Below are 14746 nucleotides of genomic sequence, written 5' to 3'. Positions count from 1 at the left end.
TGAGGAAAGAAAATATTATCTTCAGTTTTACAGATGCAGGAAAACTGATGTACAGAGAGCTAAAGTCACTCACATAACACTGCAAAGCACTTCTACCGGGTAAGATATCACATATATATCTTCAGACTAAGATACGGGATCATTAAGAGCAACGGTTACATTACAGAGGAACAACAAATGTAGAACACTAAGCATTCTTAGGTAGTCACTCATCCATGTACTAATCAGGCTTAGATTAAAAAACAGAAATTGGATACAATGAGCAACAATCTGATTTCAAGCTATTAGACCCTGCCACTTCAACTGCAATTTACCAAGATTCCCATGGCTTCATCCCAGTAAGAATTTAAAACAAAAGATGATGATGAAAGATGTATATTAAATGTCAGGAACTGTTGCACAGGTGCCAAACTGAAATGCTGAGAACTACATTGCTTACTAGTATCTGAAGTTCACTCAATAAATTCTCCCCATAAATCCACCCTCTTTATCTCTAAGAAGGGGGCTGATTGTCACTGCATATGTGAAATTCAGCACCAAGACTGGAGTTCTAAAGAGATGAGCGTCTCCCCGCACCCCCCAGTGTCTTTGTGGGGCACACAGGCTCTGTAGAAATGGATAAGGAGGGACACCAAGCATAGATCTCTGGAAGTAGCAGGGATTTAAAGGACCAAAAAGACCAGTTAGGACTTGGATGGTGGTGGAACACTGTGACTCTCTAGGAAGGAACTGCCATATGCTATGTTTGCACAGTGCAATGGGGCCCAGACTGAGGCCTCTAGGTGTTCCTAATACTATAAATGCTATATAATTATAATCCTGTGTGGCCCAAAGCCAAAGGAAAAGGTTTGTCTTTTCTGAAATCATCTTTCAGCTTGTTGTGATGCCTGCAAGCTACAACCTTTTATGTCATTGTCTTAATGACGCTGTGAAAAGAGCATGGCAGTGAAAAAGTGGTCCTGAAACTGGCAGAAATCTGACTGGGACTAAGTTCACAGCCTGACTCATGTGAAGTCCTGAGCCTCTACCCCTTGCAATATCAATCTAACCTCCAGAATGTCTCTCTAGTCCTAAAGGAAGACCTCAGCCGTGGATTCATATCCCTCTTTGACAGAATTGTCGTATGAGCTAAGAAGAGCAGATTCTAGATAACTAGGTACTTATATAGCGCTATCAGTGTGGTCTGAGAGTACTTCACAAACATTAATGAATTTTTCCTCTATACCTGAGGAGCTAGAGAAGGATTATTATACCAATTAAAAATAAAAACCGCAGACGGGGAAATAAAACCGATTAAGTGACATGCCCAATGCCACACAGATAATCTGTGGCAGAGCTAAGAACAAAACCCATAATTTCCCAAGTTTCCGTCCAATGCTGTAACCACAAGCTCATCTTTTCTCTCGTACAGAGACCTTGCAGAAGCTACAAACACAAAAAGACAAAGTAAATGCACAGCTGCAGCCAGAGGCCCTGTGTCCAGCTACTGATATTTTCCTGGTGCCAGCACTGTGGCTCAGGCCTTATTTTTCCCTTTACCAACTACTGTGTTCCTATCAGCTCTAGACAACAAAATCCTGGCTCAAACCTACACTTTGAGCTGCTGCTTCCATACTGGCCCCAGTTCTGGATCTTTAGCCTGAAATCTACACAGTGCTCTGTACTGCTCCAGGTACTGCACTTGATAAGCTGGAGTAATTTGCCACATTCACATGAGACATTCTTGCAAGGGTACTACCATATGGACTGTTAAATTTCTATTGGTTCTCTGGGAGTACCATGGAATAAAGGAGGACAAAAGATACAGATTCTTAATTAATTTTGGGGCCTGACAACCTTAAATCACCCGTCTTTAAATTATTGAAGGTATGCATTCAATCTAGACAAACTTCTCATCCTAGTTTTCAATTTTCAATCCTCCTTCATGCAGTGGGACAAATTATGCCTTTAGTAAAAATCATGTAACCCCAATGATGTTAGTAGGGTTTCGTATGTTTACCCATGGACAGAATTAGCCTCAGTGAGCGCATGATCTTGGGGTGACCAATTCTGCCCTCAGTTCTAACAGTACAGATACCATTTAATTCAGTAACTGTCACACCTGGGTAACTGGAGGCAGAATGAGGCCTTTGGTGTCATCATTAAATTGACAGTAGATTAGTCTTGCCCTGCATATAGTACAATATTAATAAAAAGAAAAGGAGTACTTGTGGCACCTTAGAGACAACAAATTTATTTATACTCCTTTTCTTTTTGTGAATACAGACTAACACGGCTGCTACTCTGAAACCTACAATATTAATGACACTTCAAGCTGACAGCTGTTTAGAAGTCTGATTTAAGTTACTGGAGAGGAAAAAAGAAGTTGGATGAAAAATATCCATAAAATAAACAGAAAACAGCCTTGATTGTACAACTAACAATATGTGAATGTGTTGTGGATCACTTTGAAGAGCCCATTTTCAGGGTATGAACTGCAGTTTAAGGACAGTACATCTTGTTACGGGCACTGATGTAGTTTGACCCGAGACATGGAATAGATTTTTTTTTTTTTAAGGAAAGGGTCTTGCTCATTTGTGTAAAAGGTTGATTACAGAAGAGTTCAAGACTTTTCTGAATGACAGATTTGACTAATGATGTGGGGACTTCCACCTCCCCTGCGCCTGCCCCTGCTAGAAGGCCTCACCTTGCTGAGCTGATCCAAGAGTCTTTGGTTCTGTTCAGATAGTTCCTGGACAGCTCGTGTTTTTTCTCGATCTGCTTCACGAAGGTGAACCTGCTGCTTCTCCAACTCATCCTGTAGCTGTTTCACATCGCTCTCCAACTCGGACACCCTTCCTTCCCATTCCCCTTCTCTGTTCTCAAATCGTCGCCTTAATTCGTGTTTCTCTTGCTCTAGATGCTAGGTAATAGAAAGAAAGAAAAAGATTATGAAAGCAGAAAAAAAAAATCAAAGGATGCTGCATGTTCCTACCAGATTCCCCATTCCCAGATATCCCTCATGTTTTGCATCAGCTCTTCCCTGTACTTTCATGCAGCAAACACAATACAAGAATTTGCTATTTCTATATGACTTGCAAATCTATATTAGAGTCAAGAAACAGGTACTGAAATCTCTCCCTATTCCAATAATAAATCTGTCCGTGTGCTTTGTAGATAAATGGAGGAAGTCAAAAATGCCAAATTTTGTTTCGAGTACAAAGAAACAGCAAAGCAGAGTCTGAATGTCAATAAGCAGAAAATTTAGGTCACACAGACCAATTAATAATTTAGACAAACATGAGTCAACTCAAACAATTTTTTGGGGGGGTTAACCTAGTACCATCCTGTCATTCTGCTCTCACAATCACAGATCTTTAAAACCAGTTTTGTGGTACTTTAGATACCCTGCAATAAAACATGCTTCTTGTCAAGTGGCTCTTTCTGTCCTAACTGGGTACATAGTATTACTGTGTGCTGTAAAACAGCTATTGTTTTCCACACCAAAGGAGGCGGGGGCAGGTGGGGCATATCAGTGGCTGGTGAAGTGACTTCTGTACATTATATATGTATGCATATATTTAGGACCAGATTTTCAGAAATTGACTTTAGTTTTTCAGGCACAATTTTGCATCCACAATTAATGGCTTGTAAAAATCAGGTTGTTAGAAGTCTATTAGAATTTGCACGTTTTGCAGGGCCAGTTAACTGAAGGCCTAAAAATGGAGGCTCGGCTAAAGTAGAGCTGCAAATTTGGTCAAATTGCTTCTATAGTATACCCTTTTGCAGAAAAATCCAGGAGGGCTAAAGTTGCTTGGAAAACTCAAGTTCAGAGAGTTTCTGGGGTAACAGAGGCCACATTTGCTTGCCTGCAGACTGGTTCACAGAGTGAAGCCCTTTCCTGGTGATGCTCCAAGATTCTTGGGGAAATCTTGGGTATTCTGAAGAGTGACAGCCTCTGCTTGCTACTCCCTGGGTCCCTTTGTCCCACATGGCAAGCTGGCTCTATCAGAAGCCATGCTGCCAATGCCTACTCTCCTGAATGTGGTCCTCCTTTCGAGAAAATGTGACAGCATGGGACAAGAGACCACTGGGATTAATACAGACAGCAATTCCCATTTTTTCCAGGGTACAATCCCACAGTGAACAGGTCACTATCTCCCCCTGCCTTCATGTCCATAAACCTATGGGGAGAAAAATCACACAGTATTTATTTGGAGTGGCTTCTTTGGTGTCTTTAATTCTTTAATTATAGGTACCGTGTTAGCACCTGAGTTTCAGTCATGGATCTGCCCCATTGTTCCAGGAGCTGTACAACCAAATAAAGAAAGACAGTCCCTGCTCTGAAGGCTGCCATCTCGATTTTAAAAAAATCTCATGAGGAAAAGTGTTTCCTACTATTTTAATGATGCTACAGTTGCTGCAGTCTATGGGATATATGCTAATTTTAGCAGGTGAGGGGGACTTATGCATGTATATACCCACACATCAAGCCAAAAATATCCTCCTTTATAGCTCACTATCTCATTCATTGCTAAGCACTATTCAGAAGGATATGGGGGGGACGGGGGGTTGTGGATAGAAGACTGAACCTCAGCATGGTGAGTATAAGTAGCACAAACAGATTATAATCAAAATTCTCAGTTGTATAAAAAAGATATTGAACATAATTCAGAAGCAAACTGTGGATGAAGGGAAAGCAGTGGATGTATTGTTTCTTGACTTTAGCAAAGCTTTTGACACGGTCTCCCACAGTATTCTTGTCAGCAAGTTAAAGAAATGTGGGCTGGATGAAGGCACTATAAGGTGGGTAGAAAGTTGGCTAGATTGTCGGGCTCAACGGGTAGTGATCAATGACTCCATGTCTAGTTGGCAGCCGGTGTCAAGTGGAGTGCCCCAGGGGTTGGTCCTGGGGCCGGTTTTGTTCAATATCTTCATAAATGATCTGGAGGATGGTGTGGATTGCACTCTCAGCAAATTTGCGGATGATACTAAACTGGGAGGAGTGGTAGATACGCTGGAGGGCAGGGATAGGATACAGAGGGACCTAGACAAATTGGAGGATTGAGCCAAAAGAAATCTGATGAGGTTCAATAAGGATAAGTGCAGGGTCCTGCACTTAGGACGGAAGAACCCAATGCACAGCTACAGACTAGGGACCGAATGGCTAGGCAGCAACTCTGTGGAAAAGGACCTAGGGGTGACAGTGGACGAGAAGCTGGATATGAGTCAGCAGTGTGCCCTTGTTGCCAAGAAGGCCAATGGCATTTTGGGATGTATAAGTAGGGGCATAGCAAGCAGATCGAGGGACGTGATCGTCCCCCTCTATTCGACATTGGTGAGGCCTCATCTGGAGTACTGTGTCCAGTTTTGGGCCCCACACTACAAGAAGGATGTGGATAAATTGGAAAGAGTCCAGCGAAGGGCAACAAAAATGAATAGGGGTCTGGAACACATGACTTATGAGGAGAGGCTGAGGGAACTGGGATTGTTTAGTCTGCAGAAGAGAAGAATGAGGGGGGATTTGATAGCTGCTTTCAATTACCTGCGAGGTGGTTCCAGAGAGGATGGTTCTAGACTATTCTCAGTGGTAGAAGAGGACAGGACAAGGAGTAATGGTCTCAAGTTGCAGTGGGGGAGGTTTAGGTTGGATATTAGGAAAAACTTTTTCACTAGGAGGGTGGTGAAACACTGGAATGCGTTGCCTAAGGAGGTGGTGGAATCTCCTTCCTTAGAAGTTTTTAAGGTCAGGCTTGACAAAGCCCTGGCTGGGATGATTTAATTGGGGATTGGTCCTGCTTTTGAGCAGGGGGTAGGACTAGATGACCTCCTAAGGTCCCTTCCAACCCTGATATTCTATGATTCTATGATTCTATGTAAGCCTATATACAGGACCAAAATGACTATTTTAAAATATTGTGCTCATTTACTGCAAAAAGATTAAATAAATGGAAGAGGTGTACAGCAAATGGGAATCATATTGTTTTGGGGAATGTAGTTACCAGGAAGACCTAACAGCTCTAGCCTAGTTGTCTGGTGAAGGAGATATAATAAAAGGTATTGTGGGATACCACTGCAGAGTCAAAAAAGAGTAGAATCCCCCAAGATGGGCTGACTAGATTTGTTTTGTCTCTCTCTCTTTTTTTTTTTTCATTTTTATAATTTTTTTTGGTCTCAATAACAGACTCTTCCTATAATCAATCCTTCCCCAAACCTGGAGTCCCTGTAAGTTTGATGGAGATCTCTAGTGCATTTCCATGCTATTTAGTACTGACTAGAGTGAAAGAACAGACTGTTCTAATTGCTATTTCTTTTCTAGCATTTATTTCTACTCAGAACTGAATTCCAGAAGACATTCTATTCTGAAAGTGTGCTTCCTCATCCAGTTAACTGAGTTGGGTCTGTACTGACTTAAAAAGACAGGATCAAGTGGGAGTTGCCTTGTTGACAAGGAGAAGCTGCACTGCAAAATGTTGGAAAAAGGACACAGAAGGGAACAGAGGCATTAATTGTTTTAACTCCTTGCAGAGGATAACAATGAGATTCAGAGAGTATCTCAACTATAAAAAGATCTGGGATTCCATATCTGGAAATGAATGTAAACTCTGACTAAGCACTGAGAAGTCTGTCAAATTAGGTGTGCTTGGTACCAAATGCAGAACCTTAGTAAGCCAGGCCGTCAAACACACAGAGAACACTTTTAGAGATAACAAAGAGCTAATTGTGCATTGTGTATATGTTTTCAGAGGAAAACAAATTTATGAATCTGCAAAGGATCAAGAGACAGAGAGTGTATAGATTTATAGCTGTTTTAGTGACTCCAGAAGAGCAGCCCAGTGCACTGTTAGCTGGAAAGTGGATACACTGGAGAAACTGCACTGAATTCTCAGTATTAGCTCTGAACAGTTAACTTGGGAGGAAAGGAGGAAATGTCCCTTGACAGCAGTGAAACTGTAACCAGGGTGATCTCAGCTAACATCTCAGTTTCAGAAAGCAGTAATAATAAATTCTACAAAGGAAGAGAGAAACTGCGATATATAGGGAAAAGGATAAAATAAGCACAGCTCTTTTTCTTTCCCTGCCCCCCAGTCTCTCTTGCTCCCATTGAAGTGAATGGAAGTTTTTCAATAGACTAACTTTTAGCTTGATGAACACAGGATTATCAATGTTTTTTGCAGTATTGTGTAGTCATGTTGGTCCCAGGATATGACAGAGTCAAGATATTATCTCAAAACACCCTGTCTCTAAGGTTAAAACAAAAGCAAATCTAACTATTAAACAATGCACTGGGAGTGAAAAGGGCTAAATATTAAAAAACTTGTACTTTGGGGGAACATTACACTAATAAATAGTGTAATTAAACAATATTTTGAACAAATGTCACCTTCACTACTGTTGCTATCAGAAGAGTAAAATTACAGAGAAGTTTTACTATGGAGATAAAGTTATTGGCTATAGTAAAGTCTTGGGTTTAATAACAAAAAGACAGATATCACTTTAGGATGAAAAAGCTCAGAGAACAAAGGACTTTGGTACTTACAGTAAATTCACAAATCCTCTTGAATTTGCAAAGATATATGACTCCACAAGGAAGACAGGAATATGCTAAAGTGTACACACAGGGTCAGTGTCAGGTAATGGTTTCAAATTAGAATGTTAATCTGTCACTGTTCAAACTAGCTCTAATACGGTGTTCCCTGGGTTTAGTATTTTCAACAACATTTACTGGTGGAATTAGAAAGGTCTAGTGTAAATATCTAAGCAAAGAACTGGTGTAATAGTAATACTTTATATAGTTGTGTCATAGAATTGGTCCAAGAGAAGCTGTCTGCACAAGCCCTTTCATTTATAATCACTCCATTTCAACCTAAAAATCAATACATAGCTCAATCCACTGAGTTCCTACCAAACAGCCTTTCCCAGCTATTTATAGGTATTTTCAAAGCAGACAGTTCACACACACACACCCCATTAAGGTTATCTGCTGGCATACGTTATCCATAATAGCCAATTGCTAAGGCACAAAGATTATGTACACAGTACCTTCTACTTTAAATTTCAGTTCTGAAGTATTCCCGATTCTAGACTTTAAAAAAAAAAGTTTGTACGTCCACAGTTAAAATGTACCTATCGTTCTACCTACTTCTGCAGGGTCAGCACCTACTTCACAGACCTTTCAGCATATTGTGTTGTAGTCTGAATTAGTACAAACTATTCAAAGTTCTATACAGTAAAAAAAAATTGAAAGGAGGAATATTTTCCCTTTATTGCATAATTATTTTTTTTTCCAAATAGGGTTTTTCCTATTATCAGCAGGGGGCATTTTCAGTTGATGCCCTGTTGAAGGCCTTTCCAGGTCTGTCTTGGGTTCTCCCATTATAATAACCACATGCCTCATCTCCAGTAAACACAAGAAAGGAAGGTACCTGTGTCAAGGATTACTGTTTTCTAGAAGACCAACCACACCAGAGAAATGTTTTAAAGACAGTGGATGGACATAATTTGTAACTGAAATGCCTTCATGCAGTTCCATATGTTCCAGTAGACTATCCAGTTGTTCGATTATATACAGGTGATACAAAACTAATACAAAATTAACCTCAGTTTATTTCATTTTCATTAACTGTAGTTCCCATGTCAGGTTCTGGTAGGTCTGTAGACAGATTTTTGCAATGTTGTATACCTTATCTTTGGGCAATCAAAGGTTTTCATGGTTTCCTCCCATCCCTCACAGCCCTAAGACAGGAGGTCAAGGCAAGAGCATCTCTTGGTTTCCATATAGAAATCTTCTTTTAGAAAGAACTAACCCTTGTAGCACAGAGTTCATACATTTTATACACACTAACAGCACATTACACATTCAAAGTAAATTGGATAAAAAGGACTTGTGCCCGAAACCTCCAAACAAGTCCCCAAAAGTTACCTTTAAAGAAAAAGTGATTTGGCTGAAGATGGAAAAGGAAGGGCCTTCATTACTTGTGCCTTTACAATACAATGCTCTAGCAAGGCCTCTTAATTTAGCATTGCCAGTTTGTGGTGAAGGAGTAACTGAGACACACAAAAACTTGCTGTGAAGAAAGGCCTCCTCCAGGCTTTCTAAAGGAGCTCCAGTCTCCCTGCTCCTCCGACCTCCCTCTGTGTCTCTCTCTAGTCCTTGGAGCCAGGGTACTTCCCACCCCGAATGCCAATGCATCGCCTTCCTTTCACCAGCCAGGCCCTTAGGTGCAACTTAGGTGAAACGCTCCTTGTTATCCCTGGACCGCAGGTTTCTCCCCGCCTCGCCCCCCCCCCCCCGTACAGAGTCCCTCAAGGGCAGGTTTCCAGAGCCAAGTTCTCACTTGCCCCCACACATACGGTCACTGGAGCCCAGGGCTTCTCCTCGCCCCCCCCCCCCCCGCCCCCCAGCCAGTAAGTGAGGCTGGAGTCACCCCAGCCCACCCCACTGCTCGCCCCTGCGGCGCAGCTCCCCACCTCCTGCCGTAGGCGAGTGCCCCTGCGGCCGGCTCTTCCCCTAGCCCCGATCACCTAGCGGCCGGGTCCTCCGCCCCCCGGTCCCTCACCTCCAGCTTGTCGGTGAGCTCCTGGTGCATCCGCTCGTACTGCCGGCTGATGTCCTGGTTCCTCGCCAGCAGCGCCTTCCCCAGCCGGGCGGCCAGCACCAAGTCCTTCTCCTTCTGCCTGATCAGCGAGAGCAGCTCGGGCTGCTGCCCGGCCGGGGCAGGCCCCGCGTCCTGCTCCCCGGCTTGCTGCTGCCGTTGCTCCCCGGCGGCGGCCAGGAGAGCCAGCTCTTCCTCCAGCGCCAGCTCCAGCTCCCCCGGGCCGCCCTGGAGCGGGGCTAAGGCGGCCGCGGCGGCCGCGGGGCTCCGGGCGGCTGCTGCTCCCGCGGCCCCCGGCAGCTCCATGCAGCAGGCGCTGTCCAGCTCCGCTGGTGCTGAAGCGGCGCCCGCCAAGCCCAGGCAGTAAGCGGCCATGGCCCGCCCCTCGTGCGCTCCCGGCTGCGGGGGCAGGCGAGCCCGGCCCCCGCCGCTGGGGCTGCCGCTGCCCCTTCTCCTCCCTCACGCGGGGCTGCGCCAGGAGCCTGCGCCCCGCTCCGTGCCCGCGCCGAGCCGCCGCCGCCGCCGCGCGCCGCCGCCGCCCGGGAGCTGGCGGGGAGCCGCCTTAGCCGCCCTGCTGCCGGGCCCGGGCTGTCTCAGCGCGCGCGGGGCGCCCCGCTGCTGCCGCCGCCGCCGGCCGCGCTCCGCAGCGCCGCTGCCCGCGCCCCATCTCCGCCGCGGCGCCTGCAAAACATCGCGCTGCAGCGGCGGCTGCGGGAGCCTCGGCGGCGGCCGCCCCCCTCCCAGCCCCGAGCCCTGACGACACCGAACACCTGTTTTCCGAGGGGCTCTGATTCGCCGAGCCGGGTAGCTCCACAGGCCGGCACCCAGGTGCTGCCCTGATTAACCCCTCCGTGCCCAGAACAACATCCCCGCCCCCGGACACACGCAGGCGCCGGGGCCCCTTGCAGACAACCCGCCTTGTACTAACACCCAGGCACAGGCTGCTCTCGGGGTGGGGCCGGAGTACGCGGCCCTGACTGGGCCCTTGCCCTGCATATAGTGCGTTAGGTCTTCTCCAGACAGCCCCTAAGGCACAGCCCAGCCCGCTGATGGAGTCCCCTGGCGCCCCTCGCAGTGCCCGGGGCTGCGCTCTGGAGGGCTGGCTGCAGCGCTGGCCCAGTGCAGGGCCTTCAGCTAGGGAAAGCCTAGGAGAAGAGATGAGGCTGAGCCTAAACCTGCCCATTCATACTAAACAGGAAACTATTAGCGAGCAAAACCAGACAAAGGCAAAGAGTTCAAGCCAGCCCAAGGCAAAGCTTACTGGCAGGATTTGCCATCTAAGATGCCATGATGACGGTTGTCCTCGAAATTACCTCAGATTAGTCTTGAAAATGCCCATCAGATATTTCTTTATAATAATGCTACTCACTTTAACAGGAGTAACATCTTCAAAGCACTTTATCAATGTAACCGAATACTAATACTCTGCATTTACATAGCAGCTTCCATCTGAGGACTAAAAGCACTTTATTACCATTAGTAAATTAAACCTCACAGGCCCTCTGTCATAAATGTTAGCACCATTTTACCAGACAATGAAACAGGCAGAAAAAAATTAATTCACTTGCCCAATACTACACAGCAAGTCTAAAGCAGAGTCAAAATTCCCTCTCAGAAGTTCTTCACTCCCAAGCTTGCTCAGTCCACTAAACACTACTACTTCTATTGTTATAAACCATGATCCTCTTAAAACCTGCCAGATTCCAAAAACAGCCCTAATGTTGAATTTCATCCTGCCTAAGACTGGTTCCTGAAAATCAGGCTCTTTATGGTTCTCAGATCATTCAGAACTCATATTTGGATGAATCAGAATCTAGAGTATTTTTCATAGACATGGTTCTCAACGCACAGTCAGTATGGTTCACTGGTCAAAGCAGGGGACTGGGATTCAGCCGGACTCCTGGGTTCTATTTCCAATTTACCAGGGACTTGCTTGTTATGCTGAAGCAAATGACAGAGGGCCTCATTTTCAAAAGTGGCCTCTAGCTTTGGATTCCCAACTTTGGACAGATAGGGCTCAACTGGGATTGTACCCACTCAGCCTTCTGAAAAAAAAACAAAAACCCACACAATTTATGTGTCTAAAGTTGAGCAACAAAATGTGAGGCACTTAAAACTAGAGTCTACTTTTGAAAATGTGGGCCTTATTCTCTCATTTATCAATGAATGACATAACAATGTCTACTTTGTAGGCATGTTGTGAGAATTACTGTAAGAGCCTCTCTGATTTAGGATACTAATGACATGATCAAAACACTAACCTGTTAATAGAGTTGCTGTGATGGGGCATCTGCCCCACACTGGCATGGAAGGGGTTAATAGACCCCTAAGGAGGCTGGGCAGGAACCAGCCAATAGGCAAGAGGCTGTGAGGAGCAGCCAATTAGGGCCCAGCTGGCCTATATAAATATAGGGCAGGGCAGAGTAGAGTTAGTTAGCTAGCCCCTAGAGCTCAAGGAGGGAGGACTGGGGGGGCCTTGTTAGTGCATGCATGACAGAGCAGTGCTAGGCAGGAACAGGGGAGTGAGAGGGAGTGCCTGCCTGCTAGGAGTGGTATGCTGTGCCCCTGGAGTAAGGGTGACGAAGATGCTGGGGCTGTGGGGAAGTGACCCAGGGAAATGTACTGAAGAGTTGGAGGGGATGCAGCATGTGGCTGCTATCTACAGGGTCTCTAGGTAGGCCTGGGACCTGCCACTCACTGCTGGGGAAGTGGCTGGACAGTTGTCTGTAGGGCCCCTGGAAGGGGGGGGAAGCACAGATTGTGATGTGGCTGGAGGGCTGTGTCATAAAGATGATACTGCAGTCCTAGGAGTGACATGGGTCAAAGAGCAGATTTGATGGTGGGCGAGGCACCACTGGGTGAGTGTGTACTGACCGGCAGACCTAATCCCCAACATGGCCAGCAGGAGGCACCAGCATAGTGAGTAAAGCCCTGCCACAATTGCTTTTAATGAATTTTGGGGGAAGGCATTTCAAAAAAGCTTATTGTAAAATATAACAGTTCATTAAAGAAATTCTAGTTTTCAGTTAAATATTTTTTGTTTTGAAAAGTTTGGAGAATCCCATTTCATCCTCTTAATAAGAATGTGTGAAAAATTAACACTATTGGCTAAACCTGTGGGGTGCACACATGTACAAATTCACTAAAAATGTGGTTGAGACTTTTTTTTAAAATGCTGAAAGGAAGCGTTCACAAGTAGAAACAGGGTTTTTGTTTTTAATATACACACACTCACAAATCCTCTTCCATATCCAGCATAAAATGATGAGATCTGATCCTTGCAGGCCCCCAAGCCAAAGAAAATACCATCCTACCCAAATATCTCTAAGGAGAGAGCCTTGTACCCCTTAGAGTGCCATTATGTTATCCTAAGCCCTACTTGCCCTTTTGGAGGCCTTGGTTAGGCTTGCTAGGCTAACGAGGTGAAGTGAGCTGTAGCTCACGAAAGCTTATGCTCAAATAAATTGGTTAGTCTCTAAAGTGCCACAAGTACTCCTTTTCTTTTTGAGGTGCCTTATAGCATCTTTATGGCCAGCAGGTTAGTTTGGATAGCTGACTACAACTCCCAACAGCCACGGGGGGTTGCCATCAACTGAAGATGATTACTTTTGTACTTGGATAAAGTTCATTTTAAAGGCAGCCTCAGTGACTGTTGGGAGTTGTAGACAACTCTAGGATTAAGTTCCCTCTCTGGAAAGGGACATCACGGAGGAGTGGGGAACCACCAAATAGCCAGGCTTCCTTGAGATCTTTATTAGGGTATTTTGCTAAGGGCCCCTTTTTGGGGGGGGAGGGGACAGGAGAAGGAAAGTGGTGCTGAGATTTCAAATTATCACCATTTAAAAATAAAAATGGTGTCATTTTAGCTGTGGTTGAATTGAGACCCCTTTAAGGAAGACTACACTTTTGTAGAAAGAACAGGAATTTTACACAGCTTTATCCCGTTAAAGATTGCCTCTAAATTCCTATGCCCTTTAGGGGACTCACTTGAATTCAGTCTATATATCAATGGCTAGGACATATAATTAGTTGGAGGGTGGGGCGAATTCTGTCTCACAACTGAGCTGTATCCCTTCCTAGTGCTCATGAAGTTGTCAGACTGGGAGCCCTAAAAATCTTCTGTTTATCCAGATACGTTATAGCATGAGTTGTGGAAATGCAAACTTCCCTCTAGCTTTCTACCAGTGGACCTTCTCCCTGTATTAGGAGAATAACTTACTTACCCAGCATGCCTACTCAGTCCTTGAGCTTTTTCTTAACAATGTCAGTTAATGCAAACTGTGGTGGAGTTTTTGTGATATGAATATCTGTTCACTAAGAACTAGACTGAGATGCTTTAATTCATTTCATATGGGCCACCAAGAGCCATCAAATGGTATTAAATGTTAAATTAAATTAAACTAACTCATTATTACCCAGAACTATATTCAAACCAGTAACTTAGAGGTGGAAGGCTCTGTATCCCATTATCAATTCTTTCAGTCATCCAGCTCTTAAGGCCTGCCTTTTAATCAACAGAAGTTTACACAGATGGAAAGCAGGACTCACTTTACTGCAAAATGATTCTGTACAATATTTTATTCCTTAAAAGAACCTCTCCCCAGAACAGAAACTATACCATTACTAGGTATGCTAGCTGGTTGTTTCTTCTTAACTAGGGGAGGTAGTTTAAAATCCAAACTGAGTATGTGCGCCTTCTGCTGGAATAGCCTATTATAACAAAGCAAGCCTTCTGGTGTGGTTAAGGAAATCCATTGTGGCATTCATTTTCATCTCTAATGCCTCCTTCAGTTATAAAATAAAGAGCTTATACTGAGAAGATTTTAATCCCCCCCAAAAGTCTCAAACAAAACTCTTAGCTCTAGCTGTTGGATGTGTGGGAGAGGTGTCTGGCTGGGAGGAGAAATAGACACACCTAAACAAACATTTATTACAGATCTCTTAACTCCATACTCATACATTCTAGTTCAAGATGCTCCGCTTTCATTTGTGCCCAGCTGACTGCACAATGTTCTATGTAATACATTTGACTTGGTTTCTATTAACGATTTGTTAATAGGCCATCTATTAATCTCCACATCAGAAAATCCATCACTGTCCTTGGAATTTAATTATTGATTGCCATTATTAGAAGTAGATTACTGGATTGCTTTTAACTCCTTTATTGTATT

The 14746-nt window shown here is 44.5% G+C and overlaps 1 protein-coding gene across 2 annotated transcripts in view; it reads right to left on the bottom strand.

The window, feature by feature from the left end:
• Positions 1-10057, bottom strand: part of BICDL1 (BICD family like cargo adaptor 1) — a 68822-nt gene extending 58765 nt beyond the window's left edge. The window contains exons 1-2 of one of the 2 annotated variants that reach the window (XR_014714250.1): positions 9540-10057; positions 2687-2902 (exon numbers count right to left, since the gene is read on the bottom strand). Coding sequence is in view for 1 of the 2 variants with exons in the window: in XM_084649147.1 (XP_084505273.1) it covers positions 2687-2902; positions 9540-9950 (627 nt within the window). In the remaining variant the exon portion in view is untranslated. The remainder of the gene's footprint in view (positions 1-2686; positions 2903-9539) is intronic. The other variant, XM_084649147.1, reaches the window with a different exon arrangement.
• Between the last annotated feature and the right edge of the window lie 4689 nt (positions 10058-14746).

Source organism: Lepidochelys olivacea, assembly GCF_965140295.1.
Source record: "Lepidochelys olivacea isolate rLepOli2 genome assembly, chromosome: 15".
Classification (NCBI taxonomy): domain Eukaryota; kingdom Metazoa; phylum Chordata; order Testudines; family Cheloniidae; genus Lepidochelys; species Lepidochelys olivacea.
The sequence above is the reverse complement of the archived record's forward strand: the minus strand, read 5'-3'. Positions and strand labels throughout refer to the sequence as shown.